Genomic DNA, 24799 nt, shown 5'->3' on the forward strand with positions numbered 1-24799 from the left:
CACCTGCTGTTCCTTTTGCCTGCAACGCCCCTCCACCTGCCCAAATGCTACATTCCTCTCCCAATCCTACAACCAGCTCCCCCTACTCTGCCTCTTCCACGGGCCCAGCCTGACAGACCCAGCCCCCACTCAGCTCCCAGGCTCTGGCAGCCTGGCCCTCACTCACAACTTCATCCTGGCTCATTTGCCATCCATCCAGGGAGCCCAGTCTCTGGAGGAGTGTCATGTCCCCAGGAGCCTGGATCTCCTCCCGGAGAGACCGTGTCGTGTGTGTTGTGGAGAGAGACAGATACACAGTCAGGGCCTCGGTCTCCTCCCATGCCCCTTACTGCTGTGGGAAACTGCAGCCCAGCAACGTTCTCTTCTAGATAGAATTTCATGTGTTTTCTTCCCCCTCTGGCTTCTTGACTCTCAGAATCACGTGTGTGAATAAGACTTTTAGCGCCTCATGAAATCACAGATGAACTTCTGGTCCCGGATGTTTGCTGAGCTGGCCACAAGATCAACTCCTCTGGAATTTCAGCCCAAGACAAATGTCCATTTAGACATGCCTCTGTGCCTCCTTTTTTCCAGAAAATGGAAACTAGGGAATTCTGCTCCCCACCCCCCTTTCCTGCTACAGCTGTCAGGAAGCTTAGGGGCAAACTGAGCCCCCATACTCTCTGAGGCGTCTGCTTACATACATTCCCTTGGCTTCCTTCCTTTCAGAGGTCTTTGTTCTGTTTTATCCCCACAGGATTGGCTCTCCCCTCCGTTTTAACCTTTAAGGAGAAGGGGGGAGGGAGCTGCCATTTATAGCTTAGGGTTTAAGCGTGCAAGCTCCAAGGACTCAGATGCTGCCTGTGGGCCCCTGGACAAGTTATTCACACTCTCTAAGCCTCAGGCTCCTCATCTGTAGCACGGGAAGGATAATAGCTCCTCTTTCATAGACAGTGTTTGTGCGAATTCAGTGAGATCATTTATGTAAAGCATTTGGAACCATACTTGGATCTTAGTAAGTGCTCGATAATGCTAATGATTACAATTATCATCAGGTCTTCATTACTCTGTACCAGTGATTTGCAGAGAGGAATTTTCTCAAATTCTCACAGTGGTCCTGGGCCATCGATTGCACGTCCCCATCGTACAGACGGGAAAAGTGAAGCAGAGCCAGTGAGTGATTTGCCTGCTGCCCCACCTTTGGAGAAGGTCAAAGCTGGGATTTGAACCCAGGTCTGTGTCTGTCTCTCTCTTGTCTGTATTCCATACTGTCTCTCTGGGTCAGCAGGATCCAAGTAGGTAGGACATCCGAAGCTAAACAGTTTAGCGAGAGTGGCCACATGACATGGGTGATTTCTCTGTGCCTGTCCACTTGTCCCTCAGCGGAGGCGTCTAGGCCGGACCAGTGGTTCTCCAATCTGACTGGACATCAAGTTCACTTGCAAATGGGTTAAAAAGATAGGTTCCTGGGCCCCTCCCCAACCTACTGAAGCAGACTCCAGGAGGGTGGGGTCCAGGAATCTGTATTCTGACAGCTCACATAGCGATTCTGCTGGCCGTAGCCAGTGTGGCCTTCAAACACCTTGAGATGGAAAAACAAACACCTTGAGATGAAGTTTGAAGCAAGCCTGGCAGCCAGGACATCTCTCTGGCATACAGGGCCTGAGATGATGTCCTCTGGGGCAGCCTGCACTTCACACTGTCCTCCCATTGCCCTTCCATTCTCAGTGGTGATTCCAGAGGAAAGCAAGTGTGGGCTCTGAATCCCTTAGCAATGTCAACATATGATTTCATGGAGCTGACCCAGCAACTCCTTCTCCCCTTTTACAATTTCAGGAGGGAAATCACCACTGCGGGAAATGTGGGACTTGCTGGTTTCACACAGCTTGCAAGGATGAGAGCAAGTTTGTAACCGAAATATTTTCAACTCCAAACCTGCCCTCTTCTCCTTGTTTGAATGGGAAAGGAACCTAGGGCAGAAGTGGTATTAGAGGGAAGCAGAGGGAAAAGGGGCAGCTTCCCATTTAGGGAAGGCCAGTCTTATGGTTGACCTGTAGTGCTGCTCACATACTTGTGTGGGTGTTGGTGTGCAGGCGGCTGGTCCTCAGCGGTGGTACGTGAAGATAGCCAATGCCTGTCTTTTCTGACACTGTGACCTCTACACTCAGCCTTGTCACCAATTGGGGTCTCAGGCTCACCACCAGCTGGTACTGGCCCTGGTGCCGCTGCAGCAGCTCCTCATAGGCGAGAAAAAAGTCACCTTTGTGGCTGTTGCCAGGCTGGTGAAGATGCGAAACTTCTCTGATTCTCAGTCCCTGGTCTTGAAAGGGAGGAGGATGAGAGATGGGATGTCGTGAGGAGGAGGGGAGCTATTAGATGACCTAGTTCTGGCTACCCCCTCTCTGGCCCCAGCAGACCTGGCCAGGCTTCTGTTTCAGCTAAGTCCCTCAACCACAGTTAGTTATTCACTCACCCACTTGTTAAACTATCTCTCTCACTCATTCATCCTCTTAAATATTCTGCCTAAGAAATTCTATCACAGGCAGCTTACCCATAAGGAAACTATGTTAGTGAAAATCTGAATCTACAATAAAACAATAAGGGAGTAATGATTTATTTTATAAAAAGAGGTTTCAATTTACACACAATGTCTCTTTCCCTTCAAATAACCCCTCACGCCCACCCCTCCCCCATGCTTTAGACTAAGCTTGTTTATACGCCATTAATTCCTCAGTATGCAGTAGCCAAACCTAAAGTTTCCGTGCTTGATGAAACTCTTTTGGAGGCTGAGAGGAAACATTGAAGGAAGACAATACACTTCTGCCATCAGAATGGAACTCAGTTAGGAAACAGGATTTGATTTAGAGAAATCTCACTTGAACATAACCTTACCGGAAGATGCCAGTTCTTAAATAAGCCACATCCTGCTGGCAGGAGGAAAGTGGAAGTAGTGAAGTAAACTCCCATTTATTGAACACCTACTCTCTTATAGGTTTTGCTATTCATTAACTCACCTCATCTTCATGTAATCCTATGAAGTAGAGATCATTATCCCCACATTACAGAGGTAGAGATTGAGGCCAAGTGAGAACATGTGTAAGTCCCTGATCACACATCTAAGATGAACTTGTCATGTTTCAGACTGGTTGGAGCCTTACCTGATGCCTACATGAGCAGCTATTTTTTCCTTGCTGATGGGCTTCCTCATAGATTTTCTTTTCCTGGTGCTTCTCTTTGACTTCTGCAATGTAGACTTTATTGTTGATGGTCCTGATGGAGCAGGAAAGAGGAAGGACAGACAGAAACAGAGAAAGGAAAAAAGAGATGGTCAGTGACATAGACAGAAAGAGACATACAAAGAAGATGGAAGAGGAGGATGAGGGATGGGGAGAGAAAAAGAGCAAAATAGAACTGTGAAGCCAGAGTGAGAGAAGGAAGAAGAGAAGAGAGCAGAGTCCAGGGAGATAAAAGCAGGTGAAGCAGTTATCATTATCTCCATTTGTCAGGTGGGGAAATAGAGACCACACAGTTGGTATATGGTTGACTTGGTGTTAGGACTTTATGTTTTCCAAAGTGTTGAATGAATTCCATGTTTTGGCACATAAAATAATTTTAGGTGGGACACAACTGAACATTTTTATTACAATTGTTATATATTTACTGTAATGTGTATTAAAAATATAAGTAGCACGTTGAACACATGAGCTCATAGATATTGTTACTTAGGATAAGCCTAACTTAGGTAATCTTAAGTGTATCTATTTACAGAAACTATATTAAGTAACTAATATGGTGGGTGGCACAGGCAGTAAAAATTGTGAAAGCAGAATGCAAATTGCTGCAAAGGCATCTGAGATTGACTGGGGCCTCTCTATGTGTGCTACCTGCAGCAAGCATACTTTCCATGGAGTCTGCCCAAAACATTTCCTCCAGCCTGCTTTGCTTAATTAAAAAAATTATTTTGGAGTTTTTTCTATTAGAGCAAAAATCCACATTCTGTTTGACTGCTTAGCTCTTGTATCATTTGACCAGCAACCTCTCTGGTGAGCCCCCATACTCCAAACCCATGCTGTCTTTTTTGCCTTTGATCTTCCTGGGTCACCCACACACAGTGATCCTGGTTCCTTCCAGTCTTACCCATATGGAAATCCTGTTTCCAGGAAGCTTTCTTTGACTACCTCACCACCTCTCCCATGAACTCCCTTGCCAGGGACACACTGCCTACCTCCTCCAACCTTTCCTCTCTTCGGGGGAGTGCCATCTGTCCATCAAGGCCAGGAGGTTCCTGATGACAAAGCTCAGGCTCTAGGGCTGCTGTTAACAGAGGCTTACAGATTGTTTATAGCACAAAGCCCACCTCTGGTGAGGGGGTCTGTGCAAAGGCCGAAACTCTGCACGTGCTGGCCTCATTCATCTGCTAAATCTGAGTCACTCTTCCCGTTGGGACCATTTTCTAATTCACACTAAGGTATTATATGAGCCAATGAGACCCCACCAAGTTCTCCTTATCTGCTCCTCCTCTCAACGTTTACCATCTCAAAGAAGGCACTGTCATCTACCAGGTCAGACAAGCTGAAATCAGGTGGGCACCTTCTATCTTTACTTACTCCCCACATGTATGCACCAGGTTGTTTCTCCCTCCTCATGGTATCTCAAATCCCACCCCCACTATGCTGTTCCAGCCCTCAGCAGCCCTTATGCGGATATTGCCTCAGGCTCCTTACTGAGCTCCCTGCTTCCCAGCTGGCCTTTCCAGCCCACCCCACCTCACTATTGTCACTCCTTGCTTAAAACCTTGCCATATCTCCTCATTATGGGCCACAGTTATTTCTAAAGTGGAGTACACACACTCTGGGGGTGCTGGAGTGTGTACACGCCAACACACACTGAGGGAGTGGGAAAACAATGTTAACACTCTACTTATAGGGTTTTCTCTTACATTGTCTATGTATATTTTTACATATGCTTCATAATGTACCTAATATATTTGCTCAGTAGTGTATTTATAGACTTTATAAATTAATAAATAATATATATTTGGGAAGTACATGATCAATTTTTTCCTGATGGGTGTGCAAACACATAAGATGGTTTGGAGACCATCAAGTAAGGTCCAGGTGCTTGGTCTGGCATTGGCAGCCTTCTACCACCTAGTCATTCCTTACCTCTCCAGTCTCAATTTTGACCACTCTCTACCTCTGCTTGTGCCCTACACTCTGGTGACACTGAAGTCCTTCCAGTTCCCCTAATGGGGAAACATTTATTCCTGTGCTCCTTTTGCCTGGATTCTCCAGCCCTGCCCTCAGCCTCCTTGCCCGATGAACAGCTCATATTTTGAACCTCAGTTTAGGTATCATCTTTGTGAGGCTTTCTCTGCATGGGGCTGAGGAACTGACCACTGTCTCCTGGTAGGCCTCACCATTCCCACCATCCCGCATTCACGCTTCTCTTTCTTCCCAGCATACTTTATTAAAATTATCTGCTTTCATTTTTATTTCCCCCATTAGACTGTGAACTCTTTGGGAGCAGGACCATGTGCAATTCATCTTCCTTTTTCCGTAATACCCAGCCCAGTGTAAGTCACACAGTCAGCATCAGGAAATGTTTGTTAAAAAAATAATCAAGCAAATATTATCAAGGAAATATTATCTGCCCGCCACTAATTTTAGCATATATTTTCACATATATTAGCTCATTTAATCCTTTCAGGTGGGTTCTAATTTATTTTATTTTATTTTATTTATTTATTTATTTTTGGCTGCACTGTGTCTTCGTTGCTGGGTGCGGGCTTTCTGTAGTTGCGGCGAGCAGGGCTACTCTTCATTGCAGTGCGCGGGCTCCTCATTGCGGTGGTCTCCCTTGTTGCAGAGCATGGGTTCCAGGTGCACGGGCTTCAGTAGTTGTGGCATGCGGGCTTCAGTAGTTGTGGCTCGTGGGCTCCAGAGCGCAGGCTTAGCAGTTGTGGCGCACGGACTTAGCTGCTCCGTGGTATGTGGGATCTTCCCAGACCAAGGCTCAAACCCGTGGTCCCCTGCATTGGCAGGCAGATTCTTAACCACTACACCACCAGGGAAGCCTGGTGGGTTCTAACTTTATCCCCATTTTACAGATGTGTAAAATGAGACTCTGATAAGTGACATGATTTGTCCTGAGTCCCATAGCTGGCAGAATCAGAATTCAAACTCAAGAGTGCATGCTCTCTATCACTATGCTCTGCTGAAAGAATGAACAAAAGAATGAATAAAACAGTGAGTTTGGAAGCAGACTTACATGGTGAAATTGGAGATAAAGGTGAGGCGAGGCAGATCCAGGTCAAAGATGACTTCATGAGCCTTGGCATGCGGACTGAACAAGACAGAGGTGACCAAGGTGTGGGCGTAGCGGGAAACCACAGTAGAATGCATTGAATAGATTTTCATCAACAGCTGAGGGAAGACAGGGAGGTGGGTTAGGTAGACTCTATCCTTGGCCTACATGTACTAGTACCCAGGACTCCTGGACAGGCCTCAAGGTACAAGTGGAGAAACTGAGGCCCAGAGAGGGAAAACAGCCTCTGTCATTCATTTTGTGGATCTGCCTAATATTTCAGTGAGCTTTACCAAGTCTCAGACCCAAAGGCTCACAGAGGATCACAAATCAAGGGACCTCTGGACAAGTGCTTCTCCAACTTTAATGTGCACATGAATTTCCTGGACATCTTGTTAAAATGCAGATTCTGATTTAACAAGTCAGGGGTGGGGACTGAGATTCTGACTTTGTAACAAACTCCCAGGTGATGTTGATGCTGCTGGTCTATGAATTTTACTTCGGGTAGCAAGCCTTTAGAATATAACAGAGTGGCTGTCATTCATTGAGCTCTACTCTGTGCAAGACACTGTGATATATGTGTCTATAACTATATCTATATCTATTCCCTTTTTAGGAACTCAAGTGTAAAGGATTGCACCTGGGGACTTCCCTGGATGTCCAGTGGTTAAGACTCTGCACTTCCACTGCACAGGGCACAGGTTTGATCTGGTTGGGGAACTAAGATCTCCCATGTTGCAAGGCGGGGCCAAAAGAGGGGAAAAAAAAAAAAGAATTGCACCTGATAAGTACAATCAGACACTGAAAGCATGATAAGCATTTGGCATCCATGATCTTATTTAATCCTCACATCGGCTCTATGGGCTACATAATATTATTGTTCATATTTTACAGATGTGTTAACTGGGCCCAGAGCCTGAGGCCGCACAGTAAGTAACATATCGATCTTCTTCCTGACCTTTCCTGAAGCCATGATCCCTTCATCTACCCACACGTCTAGCTCATTCTCAGTGTGGGGCAGAGGGAAATGAAGGCATTTGGGATCAGCTGGACCTAGAATCAAATTCTGGTTCTGCCACCTCTTAACTGTGTCAATCTCTGAGCCTCAGTTTCCTCTTCTATAACAGTAGATAGCTTAGCTATCTACTTAGCTATAATAGTAGAGCTTAGGTTACAGGGATGCTGTAAGGACTAAATGAAATAATAACTCTAAAATCCCTGGTGGAGCACCTGACATATGCTCAGAAAATAGTAACTCTTTCCTCTGGCCCTAGTTTCCTAGGACTGAGAAAGCAGACCAAATAACCTTCCACTGTTGCCCCCAAGGAGCTAATTTCCTTGCAAATCCTGGGGCTCTGTTCCCTCATCCCAGATCTAACCTTTGTGCTTGATGAGGAGGTCCCAGAAGGTCCCTGGCATGTCAGTTCCAGGAGAATGGTCAGCAAAAAGCTGATACAGATGAGGCATCTCCACTTAGACAAGATGCCACCTCTGGCCCGGGGCTGTTGTTCACATCCAGAAGGTCTGAGCCCAATCTCCAAACTCGTGCTCTTTTAAGCCTTCAGGTATCCCTTCTCTTGGGAGGGAGGGACTATCCTGAAGGGTGGGGAAGACTCTGAATGTGGCATTGAATCCACACAAGCCAAGATTGTCCAAGAGCTGGGGTTGGCATCTTGCCTGGAGAGGGGCCAGTTCCATGCCTCCCTTTTTCCCATCATCCAGCTGTAAGGTGAATGGAAACTAAACATACTAGAGTTCTGGGTCTGTCTGTTTGCTGTGTTGGCCCAGGGTGGGGTTTTTCTTTCCTATAAACATCCACAGGAGCACAGTAACTGAGGCCAGAGAAAGGTCACTTAGCACTGATCATCTTAAAAAGGTAGCTGATATGAGAGAGGGGTTGGTGGAGCAAGGCCCCAATCCTGGTCCTTTCTGGCATGGATTTTAGCCTTGAGACAGGAAGGATTTACTTAGGGTCCCATAAAAATTGACTCTTACAGATATGAGTCTTACAATCTGCAGAATATTCAGAGGCCAAGATAGGCTAGGGTAGGACTGAGAAAATAAGATAGTGGTTCAAAGTAGAACTACTGGACTCAGACCATCTGGGTTTGTCTCAGTTCTGCCACTTACTGAGAGTGTAATATTGTGAAATTTAATTAATTGCTCTGCAGCCTCAGTTTCCTTACCTATAAAAAGAGAGTAATAATAGTACCTATTTCATAAAGTTGTTATGAAGATTAAAAAAGCTTGTACTTTCAGAATGCTTGGCACATGGTAAGCATTCAGTAAACATTAGCTGCTAGGACTAGAGCTGGATGAGGCCTGATTGATCTCGAAAGTATGGGAAGCTCCCTGTCCCTCTGGAGACCTAGGTGGGGGAGGGGTGGGGAGATGCTCAGTTGATGGGCGTCAGTCTGCCTGTGGGAACCCAGAGATGCTCTGGACTGTGTCTACAGGAACTGTGGAGGGCAGGAGTGAGAACTGGAGCTGAGAAAGAAAATTACTTGAAGGTGTGCACACGGGACATCAGCATCAGTCAGAATCCCTATCCCTCTGCCCTTTCCATCCACATAGAGCACATGCAGCCCCAGCACTTACCTTCAGGCAAAATCTCTAACGACATTTTACAAACTGCGTAGGGAACATTCAGACTTGTCCTATGGCATTTGGTACCGCATAACAAAGCCTCCTCATTCTTGTATTTGGTGACCCATGGCCTGTCAGTTGCAACCTCCCCCAAGTCCACACGAGGTTTCCTGTCAGAATTTCCTCATGGGAGAGAGCCCTAGCTAGAAAAAAACAGCTCTGCTTATACAACAACAGAGAAACCCACATCAGCTACCAGTCCTTTTCCCTTACCTGGGATGGATAACCAAGGGTCTTCAGGCAAATTAAGGGAACCTGCAGCATGAAAGCAAAAGACTAAAATAAGAAAATAGAACAACTGACCCCAGAGAAATTGGGGAATTTTGGAAAGGAAAGAGAATTTCAGAAAAGAAATGATAATATCCTCAGCAAATTTCAAGAAGGTAAAACATGAAAAAAACAAGATGTAAATGCCACAGAACAGGAACAATCAGAGAAAAGAAAGACTCCTTAGGGATGGAAAATAAGTTGCTGAAATTAAAAGAAAATCAACAGAAGGACTGGGAAATAAAATTGAGGAAATTTCCCAGGATGCAGGGCCAAAAAACAAAGAAACACAAAGTAGGAGAGAAAATTTAAGAGATGAAGATTAATCCAGCAGGTTCAACATCTGAATAACAGGAGTCCTAGCCAGAGAGAACAGAAAAAATAAAGGACAATTTGTCAAAAACTTGTTAGAAGTTAATTTTCCAAAGCTGAAGAAGGATTTCCAGAACAGGTGCCCAGAACAGTGAACCCAGGTAATAGTGGATCCAACCCAAGCAATTACTACAACAGCCTCCTCACTGGTCTTCAGCTTCCTAATTTGTCATCCCTGCCCCCTTCACCAGTATATTTTCACAACAGCCAGAGGGATCCTTTTAAAACCCAAGTCAGATACTCTCCCACCTCTGCTAAAAACCCTCCTGTGGATTCCACTGTGGCTTGGCTTACAGGGCCCTATAAGATCAGGCCCCCATTACCTATCTGACTTCATTTTCTATTACTTCCCTCCTTGCCTTCCTCCACTAGTCTAGCAACACTGACTTTTATGTTCTTCAAAAATGACAGGCACGAGACAAACAATGCCAGGCACAGTCCTGCTCTAGGGCCTTTGCACTGACTGTTCTTTCTATTTGGAATGTTCTTTCCCCAGGCATCCACTTGGCTAGCTCTCTCACTTCATGCAAGTCTTTGTTCACATGCTACCTTTTCAGTGAGTCTTTCTCTGACCAACCTATTTAAAACTTCAATAACCTCCCACTCTCACTGGCATTCCCTATCCTTTTTACCCTGATTTATTTTTCTCTATAGCACTGATAACACTTAAACTTGTTATATATTTTACTTATTTATCTGATCATTTTCTCTTTCTTCCTCACTAGAATATCACCTCCATGGGGACAAGGATCTGTTTCACTGCTGTATCCTCAGCTTCTAGAACAGTGCCTGGCACATTGTAGATAATAAATGTTTGTTGAAAGAATGAATACAATAAAGGCAAATAATTCAAGGAATAAAGAAAGGCTATTAGAGAATCCGTGTGTGTGTGTGTGTGTGTGTGTGTGTGTGTGTGTGTGTGTACCTGTTCGAAAAAATCATGGTCTAACTACAAAGCAAAATAAAACATAACATGATTATAAGAAGCTGATGGAATATAAGAGGGACTCCCTTTGACCTTGATAGTAGAAACATTCTCTTTGGAGAGGCCGAAAGATTGTGACATAGGACTTGTAGAGAAGGAACTGTATTCCTGGCTCACTATTTGGCTGGGTTTTGAAAAATATTTACATAGTCATGATAATGTAAATCATGACTGGTTTTCAGGTTTTACAGTCAACATGAAGACAAAGCAGGGAAGAGCTGGTTGTGGCTGCAGGACAGAATGTAAATGTTAATAACCTAGACAATGTGAAGGAAAGATCAAACTGACAATGTGGGTCGTTCAATGGGCAGAGGGAGGGTGGTGGCTCTAATATCCTTGTCCTAAAAAGTGGGTAGTCAAAATTACCTGTCAAAAATGGATGGAATAAGGAATAGAGGTTTGAGTATATGTATTTTTTCAAGTTACAAAGTTAACTAGGAACAACAAAGGAATATCAGCGTTAAACATTGCAGGGGAGTGGAGGGAAAGTGAGGCAGTGTACAGAAACAAAGCCCTCATTGTCATACTTGAGAGTCAACAGGATATTGTCTAAATTTTATAAACCAAGAGACAAAGTATATACATGTTATCTAGAGTTGTAAAGGGAGCCACCAGCAGAACTAAGTGCAAGAACTGGGTTTTTTTTGTTTGTTTTTTATAAATTTATTTATTTTATTTTTGGCTGCGTTGGGTCTTCGTTGCTGTGCACGGGCCTTCTCCAGTTGCGGAGAGCAGGGGCTACTCTTCTTTGCAGTGTGTGGGCTTCTCATTGTGGTGGCTTCTCTCATAGTGGAGCACGGGCTCTAGGCGCACGGGCTTCAGTAGTTGCGGCACGTGGGCTCAGTAGTTGTGGTGCATGGGCCTAGCCACTCCGCAGCATGTGGGATCCTCCCGGACCAGGGCTCGAACCTGCGTCCCCTGCACTGGCAGGCAGATTCCCAGCCACTGCACCACCAGGGAAGCCCAAGAACTGTTAAAAGGTTGCTTTGAAGGGGTGGGATGGAGATGGGGAGAGTCAAGGCAGGGGACCATTGGTTTTTATCATGTGCTCCGTCTTACTGTTTGATTTGTTGCCATGTATGTGCATTACTTTAATAAAAATAAGATCTTAAAAACTTCATGTTGATCTTACAACAAAATAGTTATATATCCTATGACACTTTATGACAATATCAGAATGGGTATGTGGATATCCAATTAGACTTGCCTCCACGGAGGAAAATCACACTGTAATGTGCCTTGCATATGTTTATGAAGAGGGTTGGAAAGGATATTATGGGACTTAAAACATTGGCAGTACTTGAGCATAGTAGTGGAGGTTCTGGTATTCGGCATCGTACTGGCCTGGGTTCAAGTCCTCTCTCTGCCATTCATTAGTTGCTCTGTCATGGGCAAGTTACCTCCCTCACCCCCAGTTTGTCCGCCATAAAAGGAGGCTAATGCTCAAACAGTAGAAATGTAAGCCCCTCAAGAGAAAGAGCCACCTCTGTAGAGGTGCATAATATATAGTTGATGCTCAATGTCTGCATGTGAGGCCCGAACCTGCCTCACAGGTATGTGTTGATGAAGGACTCAATGTGCAAAGAGCAGGGGAGAAGGAGTGTTAGTTCAAAAGTGGGTAGCCGCTTTCCTCGTCTATGGGAAATTTGCCTTTGGTTTAATAAAATGTAGTCATTTTGGCTGTGGAAAGAATAGCTCTCAGGGCTTAAAGTGATACAAAATGAATTAAATTGCCCTGTACATAAAAAGAAGAAAACAATAAGAATTCACCAGCAGCTCAAGGGAGAGGGCACATGAGCCTGGAAATGGAAAGGAGGGGAGCTGCTTTCTCTGAGTATTGGGAACAGAAAGAACCCAACAGCGATAGGGAGTGGGGTCCAGGAGAAGGGTTGGTTAGGAAGCTTTTCCAGTGATGGGAAAGGCTTAGGAAACGTGAAGAACAGGAAAGTCTGATGTCCAATATTAAGTTGGTTGCTAGGCTGTGCTGTACAACTTAGATGACTAAAGAAGTGATAGGTAGCCTTGGAAGGAAATCTTTGCCACTTACTCCCAGCCTTCAGAATTTTCCAACATTCAGAGGTACTGATTTTTATATAGTTTGGGGGAAGGGAAATGTGTTAGGAGAGGACTGGTGGTGAGGATATTCTGGGCTTCTCATGTAAGCTTTAGGTGTCTGAAATCTTGGATGTCCCGGTACTAGGCAGTTTCATCCCCTGACATTCTGCAGTAAGCAGTCTTTAGCCTGCCTTTCCTTATCACCTGAACAGAGCTGCTTGGTGATAACTCAGCTTTTCATCTTTGTTCCTAGTTAATATGTAGAATCTATATGATTTCAGGTATTTTCCTGCTGATTTATGAATGCTGGAAACCGGTCTGGGACACAGTGACCTAGGTTCATCAGAGTTTATGGGCAGATGCTGAAGTTCAAAAGATTCCAAGAGTTTACAAAGAGAGAAGGTGGGAGGAAATCTCTCTAGTCAAATGATGAAGATTGTAAGTGAATTTATTTTTTTCTCTCCTGTTAAGGTTTCATCCTGTCCTCTGATCCCCAGATCATAAGATGAATGATTATGGTATTATGCTATGAAGGTGTTTGGCATTGAGAGGCACTGGGGAAGTTTGGCTTTGAAAGTCTCTGGGAATGTCTCTCTGATGGACATGGACTGAGATTTTGCCTGAGTCCCTTGAGTCCAATATCTCCTAAGGATCTGACTCTATATTCTTTTAAAGTTATCCCAGGATCCCAAAGGCCACAACCAGGACTTAAAATGTTGTGGAATTTAAAATGATGGAGGTTGTAACAGAGGGTAGATATAACAGAGGGCGTTCCATAGGGAAGAAATCGTATGAGCAATGGCTCCTAAGAGAAGGCAGGGCACATCTGGTAATAGTGAAGTGTTTGTTTGGAATATACACAGTACTCAGAAAAATAGCAAGAAAAAGCCTGGAAAACTAGTCAGGGCTAGATTTTGGGAGAGTCTCAAAATCAGAGTCAGACATTTCTTGAAAGAGTAGTTTATGCTCATTGTCAGGAATACCTCACCTGCAATTCACATCTCAACTCACTGCAGTAATAAAACTTCTGCATGGCATAGACTCCCAAACAGTGGCTTCAATCAGACATACATGTATTTATCTCACCTAAAAGAAATCCAGAGTTAGGCAGTCCAAAGTTTGTATGGTGGTCCTATGAAATTGTTAGAGATCCCGATTCTTCTCAGTTTACTCCTCCACTATCCTTAGGGTGTGACCCTTGTCCTCATGGCCTTTATTCCAGGAGGCTACGTGTCCAGGTAAAAATCAGATTTTCTATTAATAGGGAAGGAGAGGAGAATGTATACTGGAGTAAACAGTTATCGACCTATGCCACAAGTGTGAAACTATCCCCTCCGTGGTCACCAGAGACCAGACCACTACCTGACTGCTACAATCCCTAGACATTTTTCAGGACTTTTCTTGACCTCTGGGTAGTATTCAACACTATTGACTCCTCCTACCTTTTGAAATATTCTCTTCCTTTGGTTTTGTGGCATTACTTTCTCCTGCTTTTCGCTCTGTCTCCTTGGTCATTACTTATCTGTCTCTCTCCTGGGCTCCTTTTCCTTCACCTATGCTGAGGTTGCTGTTGGCCTCCAGGGCTCTTCCCTGGGCCCCGTCTCTTCTAAGGTTTTTATTCTTCCCAGGCCCAGGGAAGAGCCGTTAGTATTCCATATGTTAGTGAAAGGGGTTACCATCTACACATTTGATCTCTCAAATTAGATTCCCAAAAGTTGTCTTTGACACTTCCCTCCTCCTCACCCCTTTCCCTACATCCAACTATTCATAAAGCCTTGCTTTTTATTTCTTTAATATCTTCTGAATTCAATCACTTCTCATGACCTCCACTGCTACCACTCTAGGCCTAACCACAATCATTGTTTACCTGGATGACTACCCTCCCTTTTTCCAGGAAGACATCTAATTCATACTCCTAATGGGTTAGGCAGCTAGAGTGGTGTTCTTTCTAGAACACAAATCTATGTTGCATCCAAGCCTAGAACCCTTCAATAATCTCTCAGTGTTATCTCAGTGTTATCAAGACCAAAGTCTTTATCTTGGCATTCAAGGCTTGCCATGATTTGAAAGGGATGGGAATTTGGGGTACTAGAACTGGAAGAAAAGAAGGGCTGTGTCTAGTGTGAAATAAAGCCCTGTAGATGGGGGGAGAGAACCTAGGAGGTAAGAAAGTGGTGAGCTGATGTCACAAACTTGGAGGGAGCAACAATTTAGAGAAAAAGTCAGGCGAACAGAAGCCCACCATGAATATCTGTGAAGTATGTGTGTATGTGTGCATGTGTATGTTGAATTGTCCATAGAACATAGGGATTCATATTTTATTTGCTTAATAGAGGAAAAGGTGACTTCATAAAGCAGAAGACATAACCATTTGAATTACTTTTGATATAGGAAACATATTGAATATTAATTCTATAACTGACCACTGTGTTGACTTTTATTATGGTTTCTAACAACATTAATTGATGCTCTCAGGTTGTCCAGGTCTGCATTCATATACTCTGTAATTAATGATAATGTTGTTTACTTTCAATTTTTTATACATCTTATTTTGTTCTCTTGAATAGACCCAATTATTGATACTTATGTGAATTTATTACGTGGTAAAGGTGCCATTTCAAATTAGTGGGGGAAAAGATGGATTAATTTGCACATGGTGTAGGGATGAGGCTATATTTTTGGAAAATAATTAATCTTTATACAAAATAAATGTTGGAGTGATCAAACATTTAAATGTAAATAATAAAACCATAAAACTGCTTGGAATAAAAGCAGTGATTATTATAACAGGAGTGCGGAAAGCATCTCTAAGCATGAAGCAGAATCTAGTCATGGTAAAGGAAAACCTGATACATTTCACTACATAATAATTAATCCTTTTTGTATAGCAAATATTATCCTAAATAACATGAAAAATATTTGTAGTATATGCAACACATAAACATGCAAGAGACATTGCTGGTGGAAATGTTATTCTGTGTATCTTTTTAAAGTTGACAAGTTTTGTATCAAAATGGAGTCAGCACTGCTTGTAATAGTAAATAAAAAATGAAAACAATCTAAATGTCTATGTATCCTGGACTGGTTAAATACATTATGGGACATTTACAGAGAAAAGATTATGGAGCAGTTAAGAAAAATGTGCACTATGGAAAGCTGTTTAGAATATATAACTGGGAAAAAATAAAACAAACCCTGGTCACAGAACAGTAGGTATAGTGTACCATTTGTGGGGAGAAAACCCAAATAATTAGTATATAAATAGAAACAAATCTGGAAGAATGTATATCAGAACGTTAGTACTGGTTATTTCTGGGGCATGAGATAAGGGTGGCCTTTCATTGGTATGTTACATATTTCTGCATAATTTGAAATTTCACAACTACAACATGTTACTTTTGCAATAAGCAATATATATATATATATATATATATATATATATATATATATATATATACATATTCAATGAATGAATCGCTTTGAGGCGGTAGTTTTGGTTTGGAATGGCTTCAGACCAAGCCTGGTACAGTGGCATAAACACGGGCTTCGGCGTCAGACAGCCCTGAGCGGGGCCCCATTGCCCCACCCCCGAGGAAGGAGAAGGGGGGTGGCAGGGGGCTGCGGAAAGGGGCTGGGCTGGGCTGGGCTGGGCTGGCTGCAGCTCTAGTCCAGAAGGCTGAGACTTCGAGAGGGACTGAGAGAGGGCAGACGAATTCCGGACTCGCTAGAGGACAAGGTGAGGGACGTTGAGATTGGGGTTTCCAGACAGTGGTTCCAGTCCCCTCGAACCTAGAGCCAGGCAGGTGGTCAATTTTTACTGCACCACTGCAGCTAGGGGAGAGGTTACTCGGAGTGGGATGTAGGCAACGAAGACGACCGAGAGAGTAGTAGGCTGTATGGACTGGAGAGCAGAGGCTAGTTGAGGAAGAGGGGGAGAAAAACTGGGAACCGGGCGTGTTGAGTGGTGGATGGAGAATATGAGGGGGAAGGGGAATACTAAGAGGAAGTGGAAATTAAGAGAAGAAAACAGGGGATGTAGAGAAGGGTTAAGGAATACTGGGGGAGGGGGTGCAATGGTAGCATGAAGGAGGATGTAAGGAATGGGAATCCGGAATTCTGTGGGGTAAATAGGAACGGCGATGGAGAAATAGGGAGCAGGGAACAAGGCAGAGGGAATACGGAGTGGTACGGAGTGGGGGATAAGGAATGAGGAGCGGGCGGGGGGGAAGGGCAGACTGGCTGGGACGGAGGCCCCCTAGGGAGGCGGAAAGGGGCGGGACCACTTCCGGCCTGGAGGGGGGAGGGCAGTCTGAGTTTATGAGGGGCTCAGAGGGAGTGGACGCACTCAGGAGTAGTAGAAGGACGAGGTGAGCAGGGGGGCCCAGCTCTTGATCCGAGCCCGGGAGGGGTCGGCCCCACCCTCTGGGATCTGGAGAAATCCTGCTCTAAGGACCGGATCATACCGGATCCATCCGGCCGGGAAGGGAGGGGACAGGACCCTGTTTGGCTGGGCCCAAGATGGAATCACTAGCTCAATACTGATTTGAGGAGGGGGGTGTATTAGGGAAGGGGCGGAACCAAGATGCGCTTGGCTCCTGTTTGGAGGGGGGCGTATTATGAAAAAGGGCGGGACCGGACGGTGCAGTGGACTTGGGCTGGATGTCAGCAGGGGAGGGGCCTGGACCCCCAGACGCTGCGACAATTTGAGAGAGAGGCTTGTTGCGGAGGGGGCGGGACCGAATGGTACTACGAACTTGGAGAGGGGCGTGTTGGAAAAAAGTACTGGATTGAGCCTCTATTTACGCATGCGCACTATGGATCTCTGGAAAGGGGCGTGTAGTGAAAGGCCAGCTTGGAGACAAGCCAGCTGCCAAATGCGCATGTGCACGGTGGACATCAAAGAAAGCTTCTGCTGGGAAAGCGGGCGGGGCTGAGATGGGCCCTGCAACGGATGCGCATGCGCACTGTCGACTTGCGGCTGGGGGGGTGTGCACTGGGAAAAGGGGCGGGGTCCTCAGAGCTGCCGCGCTGGCACATCTTCCTGGAGTAGGGGAGGGTACGGCTGCAGAGAATTGAGATCTAGGCGCTCTGGATTACTGAATTTGAGAACGGGGGCCTTGGGGGGTGGGGAGAGGGTTTGGGATTGGGACCCTAGGGAAGGTGGGTATCAGCCTCCAGGCCGAGCGGGAGAGAGGACGTTAAGTGAGCTCGCCTCTTAACCCAGGCCTTCTCTCCTTCAGGCTCAGCTCTTGCCAGGCCAACTTGAGACATGTCTGACACAAGCGAGAGTGGTACGGGTCCAACCCACTTCCAGGTAAGCCCTTCTTCTGCCCTCTCCCTAGCTGCATTTGCTCTCCAGCCCCTGTTGCTGCCCCAAATCTCTTGGCACCTCCCCTCCCATCCCAGCCCTTCTCCATCTACCTACCTGCTTCGTTGCCGCCTCCCTCCCCCAAGTAGAGGGAGGGAGGAGGGAAGGAAGGAGGGAGGAAGGAAGGAGGGAGGAAGGAAGGCGGGAGGGAGGGTAGGCCCGCCCCTCTTCTGCTCAGAGGAAAGGGAGGCCTTGTTGGGCTGAGGTGGTCAGAGCACACTGCAAGTAGGAGTTAGTGTAGGTCAGAGAAGTGAGGCCCTGGAATTTTGGGGCCATTTGCCTAGTTGGGGGTGGGGAGAAGGTCTGTGAGCTTCCCTGCTTCCTCTTGCAGGCTGAAGCTTCAGAAGAGGACCGTGGCTTGAAGATGCAGACCCTATTGACAGTGACCCAGAACTTGGAGGTCTCAGAGGCACCGAAGGCCTCAAAGGCACCAGAGGTCTCAAAGGCCATGAAGGTCTCAAATGCTGCAGGAGTTTCAAAGACCACAGAGGTCTCAAAGGCCACAGAGGCTCAGGAGGTATCTGCCACTCAGGCCTCAGCTACCACTAAGCTGACTGATACCCAGGTTCTGGCAGCTGAAACGAAGAATCCAGCAGCTGACACCAAGATGCAGAATACTGACCCTCAGGCTGTGACAATGCCTGCTACTGAGACCAAAAAGGTCAGCTGTGGGGCTGATACGAAGGTCAATACAAAGACCCTGGAGACTGAGGCTGCTGCCTCTCAGGCTCTGGCAGATGAACCTGAGCCTGAGGGTGCAGCTGCACAGGCTCAGGAGAATCAGGATACTCGGCCCAAGGTCAAGGCCAAGAAAGCCCGAAAGGTAAGACCCTTGCCTTTCTGTTTCTCTCAGTTGGTTCATGGTTCTATAAACCTTTAGAAAGTTCCCTCAGCTCATCAAGGCTGTGGCGGGACACTAAGAGAAATGTGATATAATTCCTGTTTTCAGAAAGCTCACAGACTAGTGGGCACATGAGACAGGAATACGAACAGCTGCAATCTGAATGAAATGCAGTTTATATTTACATAGTAGCTACCATATGTCAGGCCTTGAGCTAGGCACATTCACACAGGTTATCTCATTAAATCCTGAAAGTAATCTAGTTTTGTAGAGAAGGAAGCTGAGTCCCAGAGAGGTGGAGTGACATGTCCAGATGGTATAAGCAGAGCCAGTGGTGCACACAGGAGGAGGAGAAGCCTCAGGCCCCATCCTTGTGTTGCTCCTGGCCTGGTGGGAAGATGAAACTCCTGCTTGGAAAACAGTGAAAGACAAATCCAAGACTCAGGCAGTTACTACAAGAGTGGGATTAGAGGGGACTTCAGGAAGAGAGAAGATGAGGAAAAAGGACCATCTGCATCATCTGGCAATGTTGTGCTTGCTCTCCATTGATGCAGGTGAAGCATCTGAATGGGGAAGAGGATGGCAGCAGTGATCAGAGTCAGGCTTCTGGAACCACGGGCGGCCGAAGGATCTCAAAGGCCCTAATGGCCTCAATGGCCCGCAGGGCTTCAAGGGGCCCCATAGCCTTTTGGGCCCGCAGGGCATCAAGGACTCGGTTGGCTGCTTGGGCCCGGAGAGCTTTGCTTTCTCTGAGGTCACCTAAGGCCCGTAGGGGGAAGGCTCGCCGCAGAGCTGCCAAGCTCCAGTCATCCCAAGAGCCTGAAACACCACCACCTCGGGATGTAGCCCTTTTGCAAGGGAGGGTAAGAAACCTGTCCTCTCCACTCAGCGTTATTCACTGCTTTGCCTGCCCTCTTCTCTGCCATCCTCTCAAGTCTTCTGCAAGCATGTTTTGATCATTCCATCTTTTCCTCCTCTCCCAGGCCAATGATTTGGTGAAGTACCTGTTGGTTAAAGACCAGACGAAGATTCCCATCAAACGCTCAGGTAGAGTTCTACTAACCCTCCCTTCCCCCAGCTCTGTTCTCCATTGCCCTCTCCCCCATGTGCTGAGGGCATTTCTTGCTCTCCTGCTCCCACTTATGTCCTCCTAAAGTTCTAATTTAGCAGTAGTAGTATCTCTGTTCATTAGCTTAGAACGTGTTTATGCCACCCACAGCAGGGTTGGTGAAGGGTCTTTAGTTTGGGTATGGGGGCCACCCGGCCTCACTTCTGCCCAGGTGCTCGCAACACTCTCCCCTTGCAGACATGCTGAAGGACATCATCAAAGAATACACTGATGTGTACCCTGAAATCATTGAACGAGCAGGCTATTCCTTGGAGAAGGTGAAGGGGCAGACCTGGGGGATGGGTGCAATGGGGTAGCCTTGAATCAAACAAAGGTGTACATGTCTTTACTGGGGGGTACCACAGAGACTAATCCAGCCCCATCACTGTGCAGATGGGCAGACAGTGGCCTAGCAAGGGGCATAGACTAGCTTGAGGTCACACAGTAAGTCAGTGGTAAAATCACAGCTAGGACCCAAGCCACCCAGCTTAGTCCTGACTTCTGTCCACTGCTGGACATGTCCTATAATGTATTTCAGATGTTCTTTCTCCCTTTCATTCCCAACTCTCTGGCTGCCTAGATTCCCACTAATCACAAAGATGATGTTGATTAAAAATAATGCATTTGTTGCCTGTTTGCCGTGTGCTGGCCACTCAGCTAAGTGATTTAAGGGCATTATCTCACTGATGTTTCTCTCTCTCTCACACACACACACACACACACACACACACACACACACACTCACACACTCACACACACACGCACACCCCCCTAGTCACAGGGGGAGCTGTGGGATGCCCAGAAAGCTGAATTCTGTGATCTCACAAGCTGTTTTCCACATCTGCAGGTATTTGGGATCCAATTAAAGGAAATTGATAAGAATGACCACTTGTACATTCTTCTCAGCACCTTAGAGCCCACTGATGCAGGCATACTGGGAACGTAAGCTGGGAAAGGGCTGGGGTGGGAGGGAGGCTTCTGCTTTTGCCCATGGTACTACTCCATCCCTGTCCTCTCCCCACATCCCCTTAGGAAGTCAGGAAAGACAGAGCCTAAAAACCCCTATTCCAGCTCCTGCACGTAGTTGGAGCCCTGCACACAATAGTGATACCTGATTATGATTTACTGTAGGGTGTAGAAGCCTGGGGCAGGGCACTCCTACTGTCAGGCTTTTTGTTTCTCCCGAAGCTTCCCAGGAAAGCAGACCTGTCATTGTTTATCTCTTCCTGTTGGCCTTGGTAGAATGGTTCTCACAGGAGGGCTTCCTGGTATGAGTGGCTCATGATGTTTGAAGGCCAGGAGCATCAGTGGGGCTGTGCGTAGAATTCTCTTGGAGCTGAGGGGTCTGGGAGAGCAAGAAAGGACTCACATTGGCTGGGTGTCCGGGTTGTACTGGGTTGACAAGTACAAGTACAATTCTATCCTCTCAGCAACCTGGGGAGAGGAGAATGTGATTTTCCCATTTTATGAATAGGAGAGTCTAAGTGCCTTGCCCAGGGTCACATAGAGCTTGAAGCATAGACTGGGCAGAATTCTCTCATATGTGAAGAATCTGGGAGAAGCTAGCCTAGTGAGCTGGCTGGTGTGTTTTTTGCAGATAGCTCCTGGATGTAAACCTTCTCTCTGTCCCATTATTCCCCTAGGACCAAGGACTCACCAAAGCTGGGTCTCCTCATGGTGCTTCTTAGCATCATCTTCATGAACGGAAATAGGTCCAGCGAGGGTGAGTGGCTGGGCTGGCAGCTGAATGGGGGGTCATGGTCGGAATTCCACATGTTCATTTTCTATCCCTGTTTCCTTTTGCCTCCCCTTGCAGCTGTCATCTGGGAGGTGCTGCGCAAGTTGGGGCTGCGCCCTGGGTATGATTGGGCTCTGTCAGTGCTTGCTGTCTGTGTTGTCCTTTGGCAAGAGAAGATGGTCCCAGGATTGCATCAGCCTGGTGATCTGGTGGAGTGGGCAGGGTTGCTGGACTGGGTAGAGGGTCCAGGGTTCTGACCTGGGTGGATGGGGAAATGGTCCTGAACTCTGCTGTCTGTCTCACTGACTCTTGGGCTTCTGTGGAGCTTCCATCTTAGGTTGGAAGCCTCTTTTCCATGTTGGAAATGTCTCTGCCCACATCTGGGAAGTGCAACAGCCCCAATTATATTTATCTATGTATGTAATTATGTATGTATGTATGTATTTTATCATTTTCTGCTGTCAGGATACATCATTCGCTTTTTGGGGATGTGAAGAAGCTCATTACTGATGAGTTTGTGAAGCAGAAGTAAGTGTCTAGTGTTCCTGTGTTCCATGCATTTTGCCTGTCTTAGAACTGAGTAATAAAGCTGTGGTGCACGTGCATGTGCATATGTGTGCGTATGCAGGTGGTAGTTTATTCCTGAGGTAGTGGCAGAGAACAGAAGCACACATTTCCTGACCTACTTGTACTCTCACATATGCCTTTGGAACAATTCTTCAAGGGAGGGATTGTCATCACCAGTATTGTACGCATGAGGAAACTGAAGCTCAGAGAGGTGAAGTAATTTGCTCAGGGTTATTATACAGGTAGCAAACGGAAGAGTTGTATTTAGATCCTGGCCCCAATACCTTGGTTCTTTTTTACTATGCTAGCTAGGGCTTCATAGAAATTAATCTCCATAAAGAAATGCCATAGAATGGTAGCTTTAAGCAGCCACGTACTGTGCTGGGGTCTTGACTAGTACATCTCATTTCATTTTCATAACTACCCTGCAGAATAGCTGCTGTCATCTCATCCCCTGTATCAGTTGAGGAGCCTAGGGCTCGGAGAGTGGAAGCCTGAGCATGGCTCTGGCTGGTAAGGGATTCATTTGGACTTGAAGCCCAGACCTCCTGACTTTTCTGGCCAGGGCCCACCCTATTCTTGGTTCTTGGAGAACATGTGTGCACTCATACAAGTGTACCAGCACACACCTGTGGGCTCACATACAGATGGTCGAGAGTATGCATGGAGTCCACTGCTCTTGGTTGACTGTTTCTTCCTGTACAGTCATTTTCTAGGGTGGACTGTCCCAGGGTTCAGCCAGGCCATGGACAAGCCCCATGGTGAGGTGTGCTCAGAGCAGGGGGCCTGAAGAAATGGCTCCTCTGTTTACAACACACCCAACAGGAACCTGGGTTATTGTGACAAGGGGCACAAAACTCGTGGCCTTCCTATGAACAAATGCCCTACACGTGCCCCCTGCACCTCCACGTGGCTGCTGGGCAGGACCAGTGGGATAGGGCTGAATATAGGAAGAAAAGCTGCAGTATTTAGTGGGGGAGTTTTCCACCTAAATGCATGAGTGGGCCACGAGTGGTCTTACAGACATAAAGGCTTTGAACCTCTCTTTTCAAGGTACCTGGACTATGCCAGAGTCCCTAATAGCAATCCGCCTGAGTATGAGTTCTTCTGGGGCCTGCGCTCTTACTATGAGACCAGCAAGATGAAAGTCCTCAAGTTTGCCTGCAAGGTAATTGGAGAGCTGTCCAAGCCTGGCACATCAAGAGCATGGGGTGCCACTGTTTAGGGTAGGCTGTGTGCAGAGCAGCCTGCAGCTCATGCATGAACATTCTGAAGCCTGTATTAATGTGCAAACACTCTATCTGAATAGTTTAATCCTTAAAACTAACATGTCATTGCCTTACTGCAGATGAGAAAACTCAGGCTCAGAGAGGTTGTCAGGTGTTATGTCCAAGGTCGCAGAGATAGTAAGTGTCAGAGCAGGGATGGAATATTAGGTGTATAATTACTAGTAGTATTTATTGTATTACTATAATTTGCATCCTGTAGGCGCTCAGTGTTCAGATTATGATCCTTCAGATGGTTGTTATTCCTGTTTCAGGTACAAAAGAAGGATCCCAAGGAATGGGCAGCTCAGTACCGAGAGGCAGTGGAAGCAGATATGAAGGCTGCGGCTGAGGCTGCAGCTGAAGCCAAGGCAAGGGCTGAGATTAGAGCTCGGATGGGCATTGGGCTCGGCTCTGAGAATGCTGCTGGGCCCTGCAACTGGGACGAAGCTGATATTGGACCCTGGGCCAAAGCCCGGATCCAGACGGGAGCTGAAGCTAAAGCCAAAGCCCAGGAGAGTGGTGGTGCCAGCGCTGGTGCCAGTGCCAGTGGCAGCTTTGGTGCTAGCACCAGCCTGACAGCCACTCTCACGTTTGGGCTCTTCGCGGGCCTTGGTGGAGCTGGTGCCAGCACCAGTGGCAGCTCTGGTGCCTGTGGTTTCTCCTACAAGTGAGATTTCAGGTATCTATTTAGACTTGGGGGAAGCCGGGCCTCGGGGGAATGGGATGAGGAGCTGGGTGGTTATAGGAAGGCCAAGGTTGGAGGACCACATGGAGAGTGTGAGAAAACACTACTTTTGGCATTTTATTCCTTCTTTTTTGGTGGATATCAATTGACTTTTTGATTTTCTTTTACTTGTGTTTTCAGATATTCCTAATCCCAGCAGTCTTTCTCTTCGAGCCAGGGTGCATCCTCAGAAACCTACTCAACACAGCACTCTAGGCAGCCACTATCAATCAATTGAAATTGACACTCTACATTAAATCTATTTGCCATTTCTGAGTTTATTGCTTTTTTTGGTGGGCTGTCACATTTTGGTATCACATTTTAAAATGAATTGGGAAAGTTTCCACCTCAATCTGTGCTTAGCTTTAGGTGACACTGTCAAATAGAGTAAAATTAGAGCAAAATTAGCATGTTTCTCTAGGATAGGTTGGGCCCCATCTCTAGCCTATAGAGCAGGCAGGATTGCAGTGGTGTGAAGAGTCATGGGGATTATAGGCATAGAGGACACACTTTGAAGAAGAGCCCTGAGGTGGGCAAGTCTGGAGAAGAAAAATAGAGATTGAACATCAAGTATA

The 24799-nt window shown here is 46.4% G+C and overlaps 2 protein-coding genes across 4 annotated transcripts in view; one reads left to right on the forward strand and one right to left on the reverse strand.

Moving 5' to 3' along the window:
- Nucleotides 1-17082, reverse strand: part of ITIH6 (inter-alpha-trypsin inhibitor heavy chain family member 6) — a gene marked incomplete at both ends in the record, with an annotated part of 48054 nt that extends 30972 nt beyond the window's left edge. The window contains 9 exon segments of the mRNA XM_079910955.1: nt 2051-2230; nt 2233-2287; nt 2291-2294; nt 3138-3157; nt 3159-3249; nt 6250-6404; nt 7665-7787; nt 9145-9207; nt 17074-17082. Of these exon segments, the coding sequence (XP_079767081.1) occupies nt 2051-2230; nt 2233-2287; nt 2291-2294; nt 3138-3157; nt 3159-3249; nt 6250-6404; nt 7665-7787; nt 9145-9207; nt 17074-17082 (700 nt within the window).
- Nucleotides 16236-24498, forward strand: MAGED2 (MAGE family member D2). Of its 3 annotated transcripts, none has more exons than XM_079910918.1 (13): nt 16236-16346; nt 17851-17924; nt 18310-18801; nt 19374-19682; nt 19803-19866; nt 20126-20205; nt 20775-20869; nt 21571-21650; nt 21744-21786; nt 22131-22193; nt 23286-23400; nt 23773-24179; nt 24366-24498. In XM_079910918.1, exons 2-12 carry the CDS (start codon nt 17880-17882, stop codon nt 24169-24171), a joined length of 1785 nt encoding a protein of 594 aa, XP_079767044.1. In that variant the 5' UTR covers nt 16236-16346; nt 17851-17879; the 3' UTR covers nt 24172-24179; nt 24366-24498. The 3 variants fall into 3 exon arrangements, with proteins under 3 accessions (XP_079767044.1, XP_079767045.1, XP_079767046.1); XM_079910919.1 differs by lacking the exon at nt 16236-16346 and adding an exon at nt 16894-16977; XM_079910920.1 differs by lacking the exon at nt 16236-16346 and adding an exon at nt 17632-17666.
- The last annotated feature ends 301 nt before the right edge of the window (nt 24499-24799 follow it).

This window comes from Stenella coeruleoalba (assembly GCF_951394435.1).
Source record: "Stenella coeruleoalba genome assembly, chromosome: X".
Taxonomy (NCBI): Eukaryota; Metazoa; Chordata; class Mammalia; order Artiodactyla; family Delphinidae; genus Stenella; species Stenella coeruleoalba.

Excerpts from the sequence above, each read along its gene's own strand:
- MAGED2 (XM_079910918.1), top strand. The coding sequence starts at position 17,880 with ATGTCTGACACAAGCGAGAGTGGTACGGGTCCAACCCACTTCCAG. Across the intron at positions 17,925-18,309 it reads CGGGTCCAACCCACTTCCAG|GCTGAAGCTTCAGAAGAGGA; the intron begins GTAAGCCCTTCT and ends TTCCTCTTGCAG. Across the intron at positions 18,802-19,373 it reads AGGCCAAGAAAGCCCGAAAG|GTGAAGCATCTGAATGGGGA; the intron begins GTAAGACCCTTG and ends CCATTGATGCAG.